The sequence below is a fragment of the Pyrus communis genome, chromosome 6 (genome assembly GCF_041283825.1).
Source record: "Pyrus communis isolate YQ-2024b chromosome 6, ASM4128382v1, whole genome shotgun sequence".
Taxonomy (NCBI): Eukaryota; Viridiplantae; Streptophyta; class Magnoliopsida; order Rosales; family Rosaceae; genus Pyrus; species Pyrus communis.
The window spans coordinates 23,986,120-24,006,695 of record NC_142570.1 but is presented as its reverse complement, the minus strand read 5'-3'; the positions used below and the strand labels follow the sequence as shown (position 1 = coordinate 24,006,695).

The 20,576-nt window shown below is 37.2% G+C and overlaps 3 protein-coding genes and 2 non-coding genes across 5 annotated transcripts; 2 read left to right on the top strand and 3 right to left on the bottom strand.

Moving 5' to 3' along the window:
• Positions 1-1,471: 1,471 nt before the first annotated feature.
• Positions 1,472-3,114, top strand: LOC137711392 (uncharacterized). The gene is made up of 5 exons (XM_068450629.2): positions 1,472-1,734; positions 1,854-2,037; positions 2,135-2,341; positions 2,441-2,632; positions 2,716-3,114. The coding sequence occupies exons 1-5, from the start codon at positions 1,652-1,654 to the stop codon at positions 2,875-2,877; spliced, it is 828 nt and encodes a 275-aa protein (XP_068306730.1). The 5' UTR covers positions 1,472-1,651; the 3' UTR covers positions 2,878-3,114.
• Positions 3,115-4,629: 1,515 nt separating this feature from the next.
• On the bottom strand, positions 4,630-4,695 carry LOC137711797 (small nucleolar RNA snoR101). Its single transcript, XR_011065142.1, has one exon. It is a non-coding gene; the product is annotated as a small nucleolar RNA snoR101 (small nucleolar RNA).
• Positions 4,696-4,764: 69 nt separating this feature from the next.
• LOC137711798 (small nucleolar RNA snoR101) lies at positions 4,765-4,822 on the bottom strand. Its single transcript, XR_011065143.2, has one exon. It is a non-coding gene; the product is annotated as a small nucleolar RNA snoR101 (small nucleolar RNA).
• Positions 4,823-5,680: 858 nt separating this feature from the next.
• On the bottom strand, positions 5,681-13,419 carry LOC137711068 (protein FAR1-RELATED SEQUENCE 3). The gene is made up of 6 exons (XM_068450270.2): positions 12,945-13,419; positions 10,176-12,528; positions 9,980-10,069; positions 9,525-9,674; positions 7,069-7,185; positions 5,681-6,169 (listed from the first exon to the last, which is right to left on the bottom strand). Exons 2-6 carry the CDS (start codon positions 12,423-12,425, stop codon positions 6,125-6,127), a joined length of 2,652 nt encoding a protein of 883 aa, XP_068306371.1. The 5' UTR covers positions 12,426-12,528; positions 12,945-13,419; the 3' UTR covers positions 5,681-6,124.
• A 3,387-nt stretch (positions 13,420-16,806) lies between these two features.
• Positions 16,807-19,424, top strand: LOC137711281 (WUSCHEL-related homeobox 8). The gene is made up of 3 exons (XM_068450513.2): positions 16,807-17,334; positions 18,579-18,980; positions 19,076-19,424. Exons 1-3 carry the CDS (start codon positions 17,109-17,111, stop codon positions 19,096-19,098), a joined length of 651 nt encoding a protein of 216 aa, XP_068306614.2. The 5' UTR covers positions 16,807-17,108; the 3' UTR covers positions 19,099-19,424.
• The last annotated feature ends 1,152 nt before the right edge of the window (positions 19,425-20,576 follow it).

The following is a 20,576-nucleotide window of genomic DNA, read 5'->3' as shown; positions in this document are numbered from 1 at the left end:
AACATGAGATATAAAAAATTTATAAAAAATCATACTTTTGGGAAAATTGTTTGAACATTTTTTAAAAAGCATTACCGCGTGAAAAAAAAAATCGGCACACGTCAAAGTATTAATGACCTTAAACGATAAGGGTGAGGAAGAAGCGGCGCCTCCGAAACCAGCAAGTGACACGACAGGCTGTTTTAAATGCTCTGACTACTAAGTAAACAAAACATAGGCAAAAGAATTGGTGCTTACCCAATTAATTAATTAATTAATTAATTGCGTGTGGTTAATCCGATCACTAATTAATCCTATTTAGCACACTCGAATCTCGTATAAGACCAAAAACAACGGATTAAAGGATAAGGACTATTTTGCTAAGGGGTTTTGATACAGACGCCTAGGTTTTAAAATTAAGATTCGGATGCTTTCTTGAGCCCAATGAGAGGATCCTCTTGATTAAAGGACTTGGGACGTTGGATAAAAATTCAACGGTTATAATTATTATAACTTTAAAGAGACTTCTGTTTGTAGCCGTTGGATTTTCATCCAACGGCCCAAGTCATTTGGTCAGGAGGATCCTCTCCTTGGGCTCAGGAAAGGATCCAAGTCCTTAAAATTAGGGTGTATTCAATTGAGAATTTGAGAGATTTTAATGAATTTATAAATCTATGGATTTTTATGGAGTTTAATTAAGTTGTAGAGATTCCATATAAAATTTTGATTTAATTCTTTCGAAATCTCATGGGAAGAGATGAGATTTGTGAATGCTTAAAATACACTACGAAATCTCTTCAATTTCCTTTAATTCTTCAACTTTCTCAAATTCTTTAAAATCAATTTCCAATTAAATACACCTAGAATATTATAAACTCCTTTAAAATCCTAATTGAATACATCTGGATTTCTAAGAATTTTAATAAACTATCTTAAAATTCTAATTGAATACACCATGAATTTCAAATAATCACCTAAAATCATGATTGAATACCCCTAGATTTATTAAAATAATTAAAATCCCAATTGAATACACCCCATAAATAAAAAACTAGACTTAGCTGCTAAAAATTCAGCAATAGGTCCTGCTTACACTCAATCTCACCTAGACACGTGTCCAACTGGAATTAGATGTAAGTCTTTTCCATAAATAAATATGAGACGAAACAAAAGGCCATTTCATATTTATTCTGATTTCCACCACTCCAATTTCTAACTACAAGACAAATTTTTAACCAAAAAAAACAAACTGTTTACATCACTTATGGCATGTTTTTGCAATATTAAAGTGTGGTATAAAAACGTAATCTTTTAAGCGTTATTGAAGCGGAAACAAATCGCTCATAGCAAAATAAGAAAACGATTTAGAAAAAATAAAAATTTTAGTTTGTTTGAAAAACGAGTCGGCACACCGCATGTTTGCTTTTATTCATAACCTACTTTTGTGACTGAGAGTTAATTTATTCATAACCTACTTTTGTCACAACACTCCACCCCTCGAATCCAAGGATATTGCTAATAGCTTTTCTTTGGCCACCTGTTTTATACAAAACCAGAGCTAGCTCAGGATATACATACAGACATACATATATATATATATATATATATATATATATGTGTGTGTGTATATCATATTATACATGTTAGTAAGAAGAATCAGTGTGATTGAACGATGTGTATAGCGGTGTTCCTTTGGCAAGCCCACCCTCTTTACCCTTTCCTTCTCCTGCAAAACAGAGATGAATATCACAACAGGCAAGTCTGTCACCCATCTAATTCACAATTACGCTACTTTTATTTGATTTATTAAGTTCATGGGGTTGTTTATTATCTAATCTTCATATATGTATGTATGTATTTGTACGTATATAAAGGCCTACAACGCCAGTCGGATGGTGGGAAGGTTGCGAGATACTAGGCGGGCAAGATGAGGTTGCAGGAGGGACATGGTTGGCCTGTTCAAGAGGAGGGAGACTCGCTTTTCTTACAAATGTACTCGAGCTGGATACCGACCCGGAGGCAAAGAGCCGCGGAGACCTACCAGTGCTCTTCTTAAAGGTACAGTTTTCGTTCTTTTTACCTGCTATTTTTTACCATTTGTTGTTCTTGTGTTGTTAGTTTCTGTTCATGTGTTGTGCAAATAAATCAATGGCAGAGCACCAAGACTCCAAAGGAATTTGCACAAGAATTGGCGAAGGAGGCGCATCGGTATAACGGGTTTAACTTGGTTTTGGCAGACATTCCTTCCAGAACCATGATTTACCTGTCCAACAGGCCGAAAGGAGAAGCCATTCTTGTTCAAGAAGTTCCTCCAGGGATTCATGTGCTATCAAATGCAAAGCTTGACTCACCCTGGCACAAGGTTGGTTTGAACTAACCTTACTAATTATGTTAATTACATGGTTGTTTCTGTCATCGATCCAACACTCATGTACCTGGTTACTGGCTTTATGTCCTGCAGGCTCAGCGCTTGCGGTTAAATTTCGAGGAAGAGATTAAGAAATACGGTGAAGGAGAAATGCCCGTGAAGGAAATGATTCAGAAGCTAATGAGGGACGGAGTTAAAGCTGATAAGAGAGCATTACCTCGTATATGTGAACTTGACTGGGAGTTCAATCTAAGCTCCATATTTGTTGAAGTTGACACTCCACTGGTAAACGCTATTAGCAATGAATTCATAGTCCAGTTACCTGTAAGAATTGAAACTTACATATCCGTCAATTTTCAATTGTGCAGGGACGCTATGGCACCAGGAGCAGCGCTGCAGTGACAGTAAGGCAAAACGGTGACCTGAGTTTTTATGAGAACTATCTTGACAATGATCACGCATGGAAGGAACATACTGTGAACTGTCAAATTCAGAAGCTGAGTTGGTTGAAGGAGATATGGAATCCATAGATATATAGAGCTCAATTGTTTTACTTGTATGTATGCGTTTCTGAGAATAATGCAGAAGGCCAGGCACAAAACAATAAAATGCAACACCCGCTGCCGTTTATCTATAGCACAAAACATTGTGCACTTCTATCATTTGTAAAGTGTGACACAGAGAGAATGGAATGTAAAAGGCAACCAAGCATATAACTTTGATCTGAAAGCTGGAATTTTAAAAGCCTTACCTTTTTGTTCCTGTAATTGCAACAACAGTTGAGACTTTGTTTCTTCATCTAGCTTCAGTCCTACTATATCGACCTCCTTGCATGCACTCGTACTCTTTTTCCAGCCTCGCAAAAACCATATCGACCTCCTTACTGCCACGCCGCAGGCTGCAAGTTTTGTAAATAAAGATGCATGGAAAATAAAAATGAAAAGTAACACGTAACAAAGCATATTGTATTAGACTACTTGTCTTCTTGTAGTTGGATCTCCAAGTTTTTGGAATGCTCCAAATTCCACTTGAGCTTCTAAATCTGGATCAATACCAGATACAAAAACATCTCTAAACAAGGTTCGAGCACCATGCCAAATGTGTCCGAAGAAGAGTAAAGCAAACGAAGCCGAGCCCAGATTGTCTAAACCAGTCAGAAACACACTCTACAGCTTCAAAATTCTCAAGCGTGATGCACATTCCATGATAAAATAATCTGCCCTTATTAGAGTGTTTCAGGCATCAGGTTGGGGCTTCATATGGCACCATTCATACCCTTGAAGAGACTGTAACACATTGAAATTATGTTTGAGAGCTTTCATCCGATTTTTCAACCGACCCTTTTCAATTTTCCTGCAGTTCTCTCACTATGTTATCATAAGCAGCAGTTGAAAAGAACCATCTTCCATACTCTTTATGCATAAATCTCTCAATCAAAAGATCATCCCAATCCCCTGTCCGTTTTATCATATTCTTCCGTTACTCACATCTACCTTCTTTCATTCAGTATCCAGCTCTACTGTCCAAAAATTGACCATAAATTTAAAGCACGAGCTAAAACAATGGTTACAAACTAAGGACTACAGAAAAACAATGTGAATTCTTGAGTACCGAAACCAAGCTATCTCCTACACTGTTGGATAAGCCTAGTAGCTCGCTGAGATTAAAACAAGCGTTAGTTACACGAGTTCTTTCTTATAGATGTCTCTCCAAATACTAAAAGCTTAAGCCAACAGAAGTCACAGAAACTCAGCCCAACACAATGCAGGGAAGAAAGTTGTCTGCAACCGAAGGATGGTCCTTGGTACAGGTTCTAAGAAGCAATGATAGCAATTGTATCTAGCTCTTGATGAAATTTAAAAGGGATGGCACTGGGGAAAAAAAAGAAACAACCAGAGAATACCCAACTCGACGACAAAAAAATTGTTGGAAGACTCATAAGCAAGACCCATAGTGTAAAATAACAGCGACCAAAACCATCTTTTACCTTTTCTCCCCCTCTCTACATGGCGGAAAGAGTGAATTTTGAAAGCTCCCTTTCCTGATTTCGTACATCTTCAACAATCAAATAGACAGTGAGAACCCACTAAACTTGCACAAGTTCACGACTCACCTTTGACGATAACAAAGGAATAATAACAGCAATGCTAAAAGATAAACGAGTAACAAAGAGGCAGTTTATGATTCACAAGGCAAGAAAAAGAGAAAAAAAGCATCATCTGAACTAACACGCGCTGGTGCAAACGCGCACAGCTCACACATAGGATTGTTATGAACAGATGTGCAAAGGATAAACATAACTTGTCGACAATTGAATCTACGTAAAGTTCAGAGATCAAGTGTAAACCATCATCTGCATTCTGCCCCAGCTCACACAAGCGCAAATACACACTCATGCTCACACAAAGGAATATTGTAGCATAGTTTGTCAACAATTGATCAACTTGCCAAATGTTCAGAGATCAAGTGTAAAACATCATCTGCACCGCACACAAATGCATGCACAAATGTGCTGTCATGTGCAAAGACCAGAAACCATGTAAATTTTAATCATGTCCAAATACACATCATATGTCGGAGAGAAACCTGCTTCCTTAAACTTGGAGAAATATCTTACAGCCCTTGGAAGATCATTCAGAGCAGCAAAAAGCTTTACTGCCATACGATAAGCTGGAAAATCATTGAGACAATTTGAAGCTTCCATTCCCTGTATTTCTTCTGCAAATAGCGACTATGAATCGGAGTTGTGTACATAACTAGACGGAGAAGAGGGGGGATGTACGGCCAAACCACACGACAAGTGTGTGTGTGTGTGTGTGTGTACACGTAAACTTAATTCTTGACCACTTATTCGTACGGCGGAACCAAAGCAAATTTTGAGTTTTAACAAAAAAGCAAAAAAAGTATCATAAATGAATAATATCATGATTGACTTTTTAGAGTAAAAATGTGATTTTTCGTTAAAATGAACAGTATCATAAGCTTTTCGTTAAAATTCTCACGATTTAACGCACATATAGCTACTTTAGTAGGACCAAGAAAATTATGGACTTTGGTCCACATCTCTTCAGTAAGATTATTAACCCATCATGTCACTTTGTAAACTGAACGAGATCCAATTCCGAGTCCCCGTGCTCCGGACGCATAGAAGAAAATTGCACACCTCGAACTCTCGAGGCTCGACACCTTCTAATGAATGTTTTTCTTCTCTCTCAAACTATCCAAACGATTTATTTATTTATTTTTCCAAATTGCATACAAACGAATATTGTAGAGGGAAATCTAAGTTCCTGAACATTAGTAAAAGACTTCAGTGCAGATGGGGCCCTGAAATATGGGAAATTAGATACTCCTTTCAACTGACATAGTCAAGCAAAACAAACGAATTCACATCTTATACTACAACGTAAGAAAAACACAAAAACAAAAAAACATGTGGGAACTGCAAACTTACAGCAATCAGAATCACCCCTACCAATTCCTATAGAAAAAAAATTTCGGCACAAGCATGTCAAATAGTGGCACCCTCTAATTTCTGGGCTGTCGTAGATTCTTCGCCCACGTAGACCTACCAAATCTCTTTGAAGCTTTGGATTCTCTAGCGGTACATGTACAAATATGTTGACAACAATCATACACAAGAGGAGGGCCATGCAAGGCGATAGATGTAGCTGCTGTGAGCACTCCGAACTTGCTAGGTGGTCACCCTTACGCATGGAGACCCGATGTCACACACATCTGGGTTACAGTATGTGAAGTAGAATAAATAGGATGCCCTTACTTCCGCTGCTTTTTAGCGACGGACTCTGGCTGGATCTCAGCCTGCCAATTTAAACTTTTACATAAGTAAACAGTTAAAGGAATTGAGTAATCACTCAACAAAAACACAATGTCCAGGATTTTCCTACTTTAATTTCGCAAAACTCCAGGTTTTTTTCTTCGTTTTTATCAAGTACATTGTATTAATAATAAAAAGAGGCAAAAGTCCCAGTATATGCTGGGTATGCCTCTACAAGTGTAGTAAATCAATAAATTTCATCCACCCATCATTCCTGCATACGTTCCTCTTCTGTAACCTAAAAGAAAGACTGCATGTGTAGTTCTATGGCTGGGCAACCAGTCGTTGTATAAGATAAAAAGTTACCACCTTTGTCATCAACGAAAGTCTTGTTGACGAGTAACACCTCACATGGTCAGTCCAACAAATATATTGGATGAAGTGTATTAAGAGGGACTGTGTTTTTTTTTTTTTTGGGGTGGGGGGGGGGGGGGGGGGTTGGAGAGGGAGGGAGGGAGAGAGAGGGTAGATTAATTTTTACTTTATTTTACAAAATATTATGTTTCCTATGAAAAAGATATCGCCAGATACTTAAGGGAGTCAAAATTACAACACTTCTGGTTCATCAAAACGTCAAATTCCATACTAGCTATGTTATTTGGAATTCTGGAGATACACCTGCAATATGTTCACCAAAAAATTATTTATATGGTTCATTAGGTTTTCTCTTCAGCTTTGTGCCTATAGTGGCCGGTAAAATCTTAAATTCTTTCTGTCGTACAGCCTAAATACTTGATTCTAAATGCGCTAATTTTCAAACTAGTAATCATTTACTAGGGAACATAAACATTTCGGAGATTTTTTGTCATCCATGAAACAGCATAAATGTAGTCGATAAACCGAAAACAAGAGATCCAATACAGAATTGGTTGAGAAAGCTTACAGCACTTGAAAGCTGCTCGCGGATATAGGCCATTGATCTTAGCATGGCACCTAATGTATCCCTAGAAACTTGAAACTTGACCTCTGACTCCCCTGAAGTTGTCTCTGTGTCTTGAAGCTGAAGAAATTCAAAACGTTTGTTTATCTTAATCCATCAAACGTTAATAGATGGGAAAAAGAGCCTTCAGAACAACAAAAAAGACAACAAATTATTATTACATATCTAGGAGTGACCTCTATTTAATTTTCATTTCAAATCCAGAATAGTCAACACTCAACAGAGATGGACTCAAGGCTTTAATGTAAGATTTATATTAAGAGTATTAGTTTCATTTGAGGGCTAAACATTTAATCTGTTCCAACCCATAAGATGTGTTAGCCCTCATCTTAAGAGATTCAAAAACTGTTTAGATTACCATAGTATATCCCATCAATTGCAACCTCACTATAATTCTAAACGTTGAGCTATTTAATTTAAATGGTGGGAGAGTCCAGACACAAGAGGGGGCGGATGAAATTAAACAGTCGGCGTTCCACATACCCATAGCTTAAGCATATCAACAAGGATTGAAAATGATTAATGTGTGTGTATTTATGTGTGTGCAGAGTTCATCCAGGCAAGTTTAGGAATTTTAGAAGTGCTAGAATCAAGATCAATACAATGGAAATGTTTGTAAAACCAGTATGCTTTTAGGCTTTTGAAAGGTGCAACAGGTAACAGATTATATGTTGCATTTCCAATAACCCACAAGTAGAAACGTCTGACTAAATGATGCGATTCTTACATCTTCTTCTTATCTCATTTGATAACCTAGTTGATGTCCCCCTCCTCTAATGCTTACTTTTACAACCAATAAAATATGCAATGAATTCATGTCTACCAAAATTACAACAGTTGATTTCCCACTGTCCTATCAGCAAATGTGTGAAATAAATCATTGCAACTGCATTCCCGTTTTTCAGAAAATGAACAAACATGTGAAAACTAGTAATTAACCCTCTTTCTTTAGCGTCGGTGTGGTGACCATTTCTCTTTTAGTTTTTAGAGATTGACAAGAAAATTAAAAAAACAAGGGAGAAAGGAGAGACAAAGAAGGGTGGAGGCATGATGGTGGGAGGGTATAGAATGGTACACATAACAAAATTTAAAACCAAAAACTGACAGTTTCAAGTTTTTGTTTCAAACATTCTTCTTCATTCTCCATATTCCCCCTCAACACTCTCCCTCAAACTGTCTTCATCCCTCCGTTACCCCATATATCTTCCCTCTATCACTAACACAAAAAATTATAACTAAAACTAGAAATGAAATGGTTGTAAAAATGACTTCAAATCTTTTTCAGTTCTTTTAAACCATCTATACCATAAGTGGCACAATGTAACAAAGAAAGAATATGAGAAGATGGAAAAGTCTTCCCCGAGATGCTTTGAAATGATATAAATTGTTTTCTTTTCTATAGTAGGAAGGTAAGAAACTGCCCAATCTAATAAATACACTATTCTTTTTGTAGGAAACAGAAGGACTGCCATGAATTAAAAAGTGGGGAGTATGATCCAAAGTGAACCCGCAGTGACATTGTTTTTATAAATAAATAAATTTAAAAAAAAATAAAATAAATAAATAAATAAATAAAAGTTCCCGATCCATATTTAAAAGAAAGGCTGTCATGAAACCCAAAAGAAACCTAAGCCAAAATCTAGCCTTATCCCAGAAGCAGTCCACAAACTCCCCAACCTTCCCTCACAACTTAGGCTGTTTCCTTCCCCAAAAAGTCACTACAAATATAGGATTTCGCAGAGAGAGAGAGAGAGACAATGAAAGCTCTCCGAAGTTCCTCTGAACATAGTGCACCAGTTAGGGTATAAACAAAATTTGGCCTCTTCCATTGAAGGACTACAGAAGTATTCACCCTTCAATGAGCGACAATCCAAGCCAAAAGTTTAACCTCAGAAAAACTTTGGCCTTCCAAATCAATTTAGTATGGATTGAAAATAGAGACAGTGCAATCAATAATAAAGGTAAATAAAGTAACACTAAAAGAGGGATCTCATGCCGATAAATCCTTCCAAAACAGAAACACTCCCTCTTTCCCTCTGAGAGTTGGAGCTTCAAACAAAACATAGTAAGGGATTGAAAAATGATACTCCAAGGGCATTGCCATGAGCCTATCAGCCTACACTGGTTAACAGAAAGATAAAATTGGAAAAGCTTAATGAACACAGCCTAGAGCATTCTGAAGCAATTATCCATCATTCCGCTTGCAGAAGACCAGTTACAAATGCATTTAAGTCAGAAAAATAGCATAAGGGTGTCTCCAAGTGGGAACCCCATTTTTCTGTACCCACAAGGAGGCAAAAGGTATTGAGAATGAACACAAACAACATAAGGTAGAAAAATGGTTCATCAAACTGTGGTCAAATTTACAAAATATAGGTTTGAAACTTTGACTCCCATACCTTCAAATTAATTACAGCAACCTTATTAGCTGGTGTTGATAGCTGATCACTGATGTAGGACATGGACCTTAACATTGGCTCCAATGAAACCCTTGAGAGCTGAAACTTAACCTCTGATTCAGTTGACGGAATTCTGCTATAATCTTGCAACTGCAGTGGTCATAAGAGATGTGTTTAAGAAAAAAAAAAATACGGAGAGAACACTCTTGCTCAGTCAGTTGTAAGCTAAGCTTGACGGTGCAAACCCAAGCATTCCACTAGCGCAATGTTACATTACAGAATTAAGTGCAGCAATAATCACATATGAAGAAATAGCCTAAATACAATAAAAGGATTTATGAAGATTTCATGAAACTCAGCCATCCTGGCTATGATTATCAAATACAGCAAACTTGAGCTAATTTTATTTGGTAATATAAAATGTCACAACTATTTTTTCATTTCTTCATTTGTACCTTCAGGTTAATGACAGCTACTCTATTTCCTGGTACTGAATTCTTACTTTCCATGACCCAAGTCATTGACTTTAGACACGGAAGTACCACCTGCAAAAAATCCCAGATCAATGCCATGAACTTGCACTCGGAACAAAACAAAATAGAAGAACAGAACCAAAACAAAGAATTCATTGGAAAGAATTATTTTCCATACCATGTTCTCAGGAGTACCATCATCCCGATGAAGAGATACAGGGGCCATCCGTGGCAAATTCAGGTCAGAAACATTTTGAGCAGGTGCACCAGCATCATTCAAATTAAAACGCCTCATTACTTCATCATGGCGTGGCCACAACGAAGGAGTCAAATCTGATGTTGATGTCGAGTTTTTTTTGTCATCATAGCCAGTCACACTAATCTGACCGCTAGGAGGGGCAACTTTAGCAACATTGTTTTTCACAACAGAAACCTTCTTCCCACCCTCTTTAAGAGCAGTCATTGCTGCAATAAAAGTTTCTGTAGTGGTTGCCCCATCCTCTGCATACTTTATGGCTTCTCGACATAGATTGTTGTACCGTAAAGTTAGAGACTCTTGGCCATGTAACTCACCACTACGTTCATCTGGGTTAGTTCCATTCTTTGCATTTCTTGTCCATCGTTTCAAAATATAATGGGAAGGCAATGTAAGCACGTTTGTTACAGTAAATACTGTCAAAACATGTCTACAAAGAATGCCTGAATACTCAAACATTTGACAACTACAATTAGCTCTCAACTCCGGATAGTTAAATGTAACGATGTATGCCTTGTTGTCATCTTCAAATTTCGCAACTCTGAATGTGCTAATAGCTCCATCACCTTCAATCCTATTTGCTGTGTACACAAAAGTCTCAACTAGCTCTTCCTGAAATTTTGCAAAAATTTTTCTTGTATAAAGATTGGCTGCCTGTTTCTCCATGGGTGATGGTGTTCTCAAAACTGGTGTCGTGCAAATTGTATCAAAGTCTGCTTCTATTTCCCTTTCAAACCAGTTCTCCAAAGCTCTTTCATATTGCCTAAAGAACAATGGTAATGTAGTCTGTTGATTCACATAGCCTTCAAAAAAGGAGCCATCATACCCTTGATTGGGAGATATAGCAGCAAAAAAGGAATCCCGGAAATACACAGGTACCCATTGAGCGCGAGCATTGTATAATGATTGAAGCCAATCATTTCTCCTGAGGTCATATTTATCAACGATAGAATCCCACGACAATTCAAACTCCTCGACAGTTTCAGTCAAATTGATACAATTATAAAGTTCCAACTGAAAATTGGGGTGTGCGTGGCACACATGTGCCAACCTATCCTGACCCTCTCTTAAAACATGCCACTTGCTAATGCAGTGGCGGACTTCTGGAAACACCTGAGCAACTGCTGTCTGTATGGCTCTGTCCTGATCAGTCATAATCGAAACAGGAGGGCTATCATTCATTGCTGTAAGGAATGTCTTGAACAGCCAAATAAAAGATGCTTCGGACTCATCTAGAAGTAATGCACAACCAAACAAAACCGTTTGACCATGATGGTTCACTCCGGTAAATGGAGCAAATGGCACTCTATACTGATTTACTCTGTATGTGGTATCCAGTGTCACAAAATCACCAAAATGACAGTACGCAGTTCTTGACCTCACATCTGCCCAGAACACGTTTGCCATGTGATTATCTTCATCAAGCTGTATTGCATAAAAGAAACCAGGGTTCTCAGCCTGCATTTTCTTGAAATACTCCAGCAAATTCTGAGCATCCTTCCCTAGTGTCCTCCTTCGACTAGTAGGCCTAAGAGCATGATTGATTGTTACAGCATTCTTGACTGGTCTATTTGATTCTGCAGATGAAGTATTCCTAACTACACGCTTTTTCTCTACAGTGGCACGGTTACCATGGTTTCCATCCATGGAAAGATACATAACACCACTGGGAACAATCCCTACTCCTTGATAGGTTTCAGCTGCATTCTTTGCAGCACCAGCAAAATGCCGACGAGGCCGAAGGTATTGCATTTTACCAGGACTCGCTAATGCATGACTATGCTCCTTCACAAATTTTGTCAAAACCCACTTATCTTGACGCTTTAACTCTATCCTAAGCATTGCACCACAACTATCAGCCTGCCTTCTTTTCAAACCCTCTCTGCCACATACAAACTCCCGAGCAATGGTTGTCGCATCAGGTTTAGAACGACTAGATTGACCAACTTTAGAGCTAAAACCCAAACGCCTTGCGTATTCATCATAGAAAGTCTTGGCAGCCTCTTCAGAAGTAAATTCCATACCCACATATGGCTCGGAAATCCCATCTTCACCATGAGCCTCGGAATTTTCCGCGTTATTCACTTCTCCACCTTCACTTCGTTCAGCATCACCATCATCCGCTATTCCATGATGCACCATTCCTTCGACATCAATCACTTCAACATCCATCCCAAACCCACTGTGTAATGCTAAAGAATACAATTCCTATCTTTCGAGCTAATAAAATAGCAGTACACCATGTGTTTCATTAACACGGAAAATGTAGTTCAATCTGCACACAATCCCAAGCACACAAACTGGTTCATGGCTGAGCCTTAAAAAGATATATGGGATAGATTATATACATCTTACCTAGAATTACAACATGCAAACTTTGAATCGCTGAAAAAGCCGAAATATCAATGCATAACGGAGAATCGTAATATTGACCAGAATTAGAAATATCCACCATAATGGTGCCCAGAACCCGAAATTCAAATAAAAAAAATGATGAAATAGAAGAAACCCCTAAAATTTTATCCATGAATGGCGTATTTGTAATCCTAATAACGCAATTGAAACCCAAAATTACCAAAATTATGCCCTAATTTCACTCAACCAGAAAATTAACATCAACTAATGAACATATATCAAAACCAACGAGTCAGCACAGAGAGAAGAACATAAAAATTCAGAGTCGCCACTTACAATTGATTCAGGCTTTCAGCGCCTTCGCAGCTCCAATTCAACCCCGCGAAGCAATAGCACCGCTTTCAATTCCGCCATGAATTTGCCGACAACAATTTCATATAAAATTGGACGATACCTTCAACTTCAGATTGACACCCCCAATCGAGCACGGCAGAGAAGAGCAAAGAAATTCTTCTTCCACCTCTGATTGGACCTTCCAATCCGCTGAGCTTTATTGTTTCGGTCTCCTTCTCCAACTCTCCCCCTGCTCTAATTTCTGTTGTTTCTTTCTCCTTTGAGGTAGAATTTATTTTCTTTTAATTTTTGGTATTAATACATTTTGCAAATAAAAATAAAAGAGAAACACTTATGTGACACAATTACGCAAACACAAAAACAGTTACACAAGTGGGCATAATTACTAGTTAGTCTCGAGTTCGGTCGTACAGTAGTTAGTGAATAACCTTATTTTTTCGTACACTCCTTGAAACTCGAAACTAGCTCGGACTCCAATTTCATGTTAGATTTAACCACGAGCTAATGGTTCAATGGTAAATAACGGATTACGAGATTTTCTTAAAATTAAAAACGGAAGGTTTCGAGTTCAAAACTCGATGCTGGTGTAAAAGTTAGACTTGTAATCATAGGAGGCTGAAATGCTTCTGTAAGTCTCTTCGACCTTGAAAAAAGATGGATAATCGTAACTTGCTACCGGTTGTTTTTTTTTTTTTATTAAAAAAAAAAAAAAACATTTCACGTCGATTTTTGGAACTCAAATTTAACTACATTAGTCTTCAAATTCAATTTTTGATTCACTTTCTATTCTTCGTTAGGTTTGTCAATTAATTTTTTTTATTCATACGGGACATGAGTGGGCCCACTAATCTGGTGATGTGTCTGCCACGTTATTGCCACTCTTGGGTGCCTCGTTGCAAATTTCCTACATGTCTCTTAAGTCATCATCACGTAAACTCCAACTCCTGAACAAGATTAAACAAGATTATGTTATTTTCTTGTCAGACTAGAATTCTTTGTACTTCTTTTTTCATTCTCTTCCATCCCATTTTTTTACATTTTTTATTTTATTTTTTTCTTTCTATAAATAATTAATATAAAATATTAACATAGTTTAACCGTAACCATTCAAATAAGAGGAAATAACAAATGAGAGAAAAAAAGAGATGAGAGAATCTTATTCCTTTCTCGTTATCCATGGACACAACAACTTGGCCCACTGTTGTTGCATTTTGCAAAGTTTCCTCTGAATCATGGATTTGCCGAGAATTGGGACCAAAGGTTTGCCAGGAATCTCAAGGAATCGAAGAGAGCTGGTATGATTCCTAACACTTTGATTTCGAGCCTTGTCGATGGCCCGGTTGCTATAGCTGTTCTGGCAAGTCCCTGCTTACGCTCTTATCCTCTGTGCACTGCCATCCTGGACTGAGGTGCCACTCACTAGTATATACACACATATTTATACGCCAAGGAGGAACTTTCCCCCTAAAACTCTCTGAGAATAAGAGAAATATTCCTCTTTTGTTCTTTACAACACGCACAGAACTGCTTTACGTGCACCTTTAGGATACTGAATCATACCTCCTAGATACTGGAGAAGAAAGTGAGTGGTTAACATGCACATAACTACTTTTGTGTTGTGTTGAATACGGGTCTAAATTCGTCTTCAACCCTCGGAGCACCCTGTGATGGTTAATATGTTTTGTTGTTGGAATATAGGACTTTCTCTAATTCTCAAAGAAAAGAATTTGTGTTACTATTTAATAATAGGATTAAGTACCTAAAACTCCTCAACCTTTTAGTATCATTCCAAATTGGTCTCAACATTTTTAAACACTCCAAACAAATACCCAACCTATTAAATGTCACATTCGTTAAGCTGCAATTAAAAATATGTTACATTAACTAGGGCTAACTTTGTCTCCAAAATCAATAGAAGGTCATAGGAAGCATAACTTCCACCAACTAAGAGTCACCACCGCTCCCATCAAACTATCAACTCCCAACTCAATGCAAAACCACCAACTGCACCCTATAACTCAAGCCACCACCATCACGAAGAAGTTCATGGAGGTTGCTGAAATGGTAGGGACTGCTATGATGCAGCCACCACCATCTTCACTATCCATAAAGAAGAATTGGAAGCATTATAAGCTCCCTAAAACCTGTCTAAATTCTTATCTCTGTTCTTTGTTAAGAGCTTGCCTGCCTGATGTAATTTCAATTTGGGTCCATTTGTTATTCAATTCAATATTCGTTTAATCAATTGGTTCCATATTATATAATTTGTTTGAAATTTAGAATTTGAGGCAATTAATATTAGTGTTGACCATGATATTCCCAATTGATGGGTATTGAATATAATCTATGTTTGAAAAATTAACTGGGACTTAACGAATGTGACATTTTCAATAAGTTAGGTACTTGTTTGAAATATTTAAAAAAGTTAAGATTAATTTAAAATGACACTAAAAGGTTAGAGAGTTTTAGATACTTAATCCTTAATAATATACGGTAACATGTTTATTAATCACACTGGAGCGGGAGGGGACATAACGACCATATTGTGTTTTGATCTCCTTAACCTCTTTTGATGGGGCATTATAATATAACATCAATTTGATGCTTATGTAAGAATATGCGTGCGCATGACAACTAACTCGATCCAAGGGTTAATAGTAGATAACTAATAAAATGTGAATAAAAATTTGAGCTTCTCTTTCTTTGGTGTGCATGACGATCAGTGTGAAGGATAATGTACGTATATAGGGGTGAGATCGCGGGACACAAAATAAACATTTTGATATTTATTTTATAAGATCTACTTTGTAATGTATTTTAACAATTTGAACTGTTTATGTTTTAGGTTTTGGCATATTTGTCGATTTGCCTCTAAACTTGTATAGAGCTATTAATTTCCTTCTAAACTTTAATTTTAGCCATTTTACCCGTTTGAACTTTTATAATTAACCAATTTCCCCCTTGAACTTTAATTTTAACCGGTTACCTCCTGAACTTTTATAAATAGCCAATTTCCCCCATGAGGCTAGATTTTTTTTTTTTTTAATTTTCATCAAACTTTTTATTCATTTTGGTCACACAATCAACACATGACAATTGTATGGGGCAAAAAGAATGGAAAATTGGATGGACGAAAATTTGATGAAAAATTTAAAATCTAACGCTAGGGAGCAACTGACTTTTTATAAAATTTTAAAGGGTAATCGGCTAAAATTAAAGTTTAGGTGAAAATTAGATAATTATGAATGTTAGGGGGTAATCGGCTAAAGTTAAAGTTTAGGAGGAGATTGCACCTCAATACAAGTTCAGGGAGTAAACCAATAAATAACTCTTTAGGTTTTTCTTCAAAGATTATATTTACTAAAAATCACCTAAATTTGAAACCATATGATTGTTTGATTAAATGATAGTCGTTTTAGCTTTTCGTTACAACTGTATTTGTCTATACTATAAATGGTTTTGGATGTGTTATAATTATGAATTGAATGTCTAATTTTTTTTTTTCAAGAATAATATGTGGATGATGAATTGAAATATAAACAGTCCGTGTTGTTTAAAAAAAAAAAGGTTACAAAGTAAGCACTAGTGAACGGTAAAATGTGTGTTATAAATGCATCTGAATCATAACACCCCCCCACCAAAACAAACCCCCCCCCCCCCCCCGTGCGGCCGCGTATATATTAGGGTAATGCTATTCACATACATATCTTAATTTTTAGCCATCAAATCGAATAAATTAAAGAAAATCAATAACAAAAAATTAACAAAAATGTATAAGAAGTAAAAAGATTTGAGAATATCACTATACTTTATAATAGATAGGGACTTAAAGTGTTTCATGCGCTGAACCGTGAGACATGAGTGTGGAAAACGCAATTTACCGTCTCTGAAAATCAAAGCTCGCAGCAATCACATGCTAAAATACAGGGCAAGTCCAAATTCCCAGTTCCTTAGTTTACGCCGTCATTCTCTGTTGTCTGTAGTATTAAATTAATACAACAAGTGAGTCACTGTCACCGAGTCAATCAAACACTAGACTCAGAAAACCGAGGAGGAGGAGCAGAGCGGATTGGTAGCTAGAGGGAGTAAAGCTTAAGAGGAAAAGCGAGTTGAAGAAAAAGCAACTCAGCAAATTGATTGGGAAGGATGATGGGGGAGTGGCAGCAGCAGCAGCAGCAGCAAATAATCCACCAGAATTTGCAGAACCCAGAAGAAGATGATAGGATTGGAAATGGAAATGGAGGGTTGTTCGTGAAGGTGATGACGGACGAGCAAATGGAGCAGCTGAGGCAACAGATCGCCGTCTACACCACCATTTGTGACCAGCTTGTCGACTTGCACAAGCAACTCTCTGCCCAACAGGATCTTACTGGTCGGTCTGCCCCTCTCTCTCTCATCCAATCTCAATTGCGTTTGTTTTTTAATTGCTTTTTTCCACTTGTGGTTGATTGGTTTTGATTCATGAGATTTGATCCAATTTTCCTTCTCCATATTGGGTTTTACACATATGAGTATGACGATTACTACTTTTCTCTTCTTTTTCATTTTTTTCAAGTAAAATGAGGAGCTAATTTAGGACTTAGGAAGCTGTATCGAAACTCCATTACTTGTTTTTGTATCTAAGATTATGATTTTCTGTGGTAATGGTGGAAAGGAATGTACTTGTTCTCGATTTCTGGGTGTTTTATGTGCCCATGGCCGCGGTCCCGTGAAAACCTTGTAACATGATAGAGCCACTTGGTTTACTTGACGTACCAAAGACTTCCATGTAGGCTTTTGTAATGAATTTATTCACTTGCAAGTAATTGATTCATGGGGTGGGAGCACGAACACCGGTTCCTCAAGTTGGAGAAGCTTACCGCAAGCTTGGTGGATATATCCTCCTCCAACTTTTTCAGGAGTTCAGGTGGAAGGACCTTGTCAAATTCAGCACCCGGCGTGGCCCAGCCTTAGCCTCCGAAATAAAAGGAGGATAAGCGAAAGCACAAAAATGTGGATTAGTAAATTTAAGTACTAGAAAAAGGTAGTTTTTAACTAACTATGAACTGAATATTGGTACCTTTAGTATCATCAACAGAACTACAAGTGATCGGACTTTTGTTGCTGCACAAATTGCTTACCATCTGTAGTTTCTTCTGATCTTGAGTTTGCTGCCCAATAATCGGCGTTTCTGTTGTTTGATTATATTCACTTAATTACAACATAAAAGTGAAAGAGCAAGAGAAACTATCTTGTTTAAAAATATTCAAACTTGTGTCAGTCTTGTCAAATGAATAATTTTTATTTGGTATCCGTAGTCTTACTGGTTCGGGAACGAGTCTTTCTTTCCCTCTCTTTCTTAGTTTTTTTCAAAGTACAGGAATGGGCTGGGGAACTCTTGTTACGATCCACATTCGTGGCATCTGGTGGCCTCAAGATAACTTCCCAAGAATAAAATTCAAGTTCACTTTGTTTGTCTACAAATTTGGTTGTTTCAATTTAGGATGATCCTATTGTGGTTTGGTGAATTTTTAAAATTTCGAAGTTGTGTTTACTTGTGAAGGTTTTTTTGTGGAAGAAAGTATTTTATTTGGTGTGGCCTTCCATTTCCTATGATCATCATTCTTTCTGTTTCAGGAATGAGACTGGGGAATTTTTATTGTGATCCATTCATGGCATCCGGTGGCCACAAGATAACTTCAAGGCAGCGCTGGACCCCGTCACCCGTGCAACTTCAAATCCTTGAGCAAATTTTTGAGGAAGGTAACGGAACTCCATGCAAGCAGAAGATCAAAGAGCTAACCATGGAACTCACACAGCATGGCCAGATATCCGAAACAAATGTCTACAATTGGTTCCAGAACAGGAGAGCTCGTTCAAAACGGAAGCTATCCATGACCACGCAAAACAATGCAGAATCAGAAGCCGAGCCAGAAGTTGAATCACCCAGGGATGAAAAGACAAAACCAGAAGACATCTTGTCCTTTGACAACTCTGCACTGAGGGCTGAAAATATGTACCTTCAAAGCCCCGAATTAGGTACTGAATTATTTTCTTGGATGCATTGTCTAATAGAGATACGGAACTGAGAATGCACAAGCATGCTCTAACATGTTTGAGATGTGTTTTTGCAGGATTTGGAAATTTTGATTGGTAAATATCATATGGAAGTTCCACCAAGCTATATATAATCCTTATGACCCGGCTGAAGACCTTCTGTATTCAGATGATGCCGTCAATGTTTAACGCTCCTGCTATCGTGCTTGAATAGAATCGTATCAGATTGCGAGGTTAATGGACTGTATTTTATAGTAGAAAATATCTTTTTATTGAGGGAGCATATGAAACACATATTACTTAGCAAACATCTACATGTAATGTATACATAAAAAAAAAAACAATTTTATATTTGTCAAGATTTTCTAATATTATTGAAGGTGTAATATTAAATAAATAAATAAAGTTGCTCTAGGCTTTCTAGCATACTACTATTAAAGGGATCCTCTTCGGATCCCTTCCACTAAATAATCCCCATCAAATAATTCGAATCCCTTGAAATATGATCCAACAGCTAAAATTATTAATCTATCTTTCTGTTGGTGGATTGGGATTAGGGTCTGATCTTCAACCTGACCCATATATCAGCCCAATGCACATGCGGCCAGCTATGGGATACGAAATTGTTTTCTTTTGCAAATCCAAAAACGATGACCTTGGCCGGCACGAGATCCCGTTTCAACACTCGTTTTCATGGAAGTTCAAAACTAATTCGATTAGCACATTGTTCTTTTTACACATGTGGTGGAATAAGGTCAACAGAAGCTTTAAGGCATACAAGGCTTCGAAAGATGACAAGCGGTGTGCAAACTATTTGTGGAGAATTGATCAACAAGCAGCTTTTACATATGATGAAGTCAATGGAAATTGGGATATGGCATGTGTGGCAGAAATGAAAGATTTTAATTCATTTCTATTTTTTAATTTTTTTTTGTCAAATAATAAATTTGGTTACATTAGTCACCGACGGATTTTGAACTCACGCTGTCATGCATGGCTCAACATTTTTTCCCCATTGTGGTAAATAACCACTATTGTGCTAAAAAGCCACTTGCAATGAAAAATCAGTATGTAATTCCTAAATAATGAATAAATAAATAAATAAAAATTCTTTTTTTTTTGTTTTGGTCAAATGATAAATTTGTTAAATTAGAGAGCTAACGGGGTTCGAGCTCATCCTGTGGTGCAAGGGAAACACTCCCTCCACCATTGGGGTAGAGGGCTACTTGCATGAAAATTCCTTTTGTAGGCAAGCAATTCTATCCATCTCTATTTTTATTCTGACTAATTACACCAAAAATAGTAAGATTTTTTTTTTGGTAAAATAAGATTTTTTTTTTTTTTTTTCCTTGTTAAACACCATCATCCATCTAAGTTCACCTCACCATTAAATTGGGCCAGCCTAGCCCGACTCATTGTACATCCATATAAACACCAATTATGTATTAATACTCTTAATATAATTCAATTTATAATCAATCATTGTGTTTTTTAATTTCTTTTCCCAAATGTTGTTTCCCATGTAGTGGTAGTGCCTTGCGAAAAATGAGGTTTTGGGTTTGGGTTTTTGATTCATCT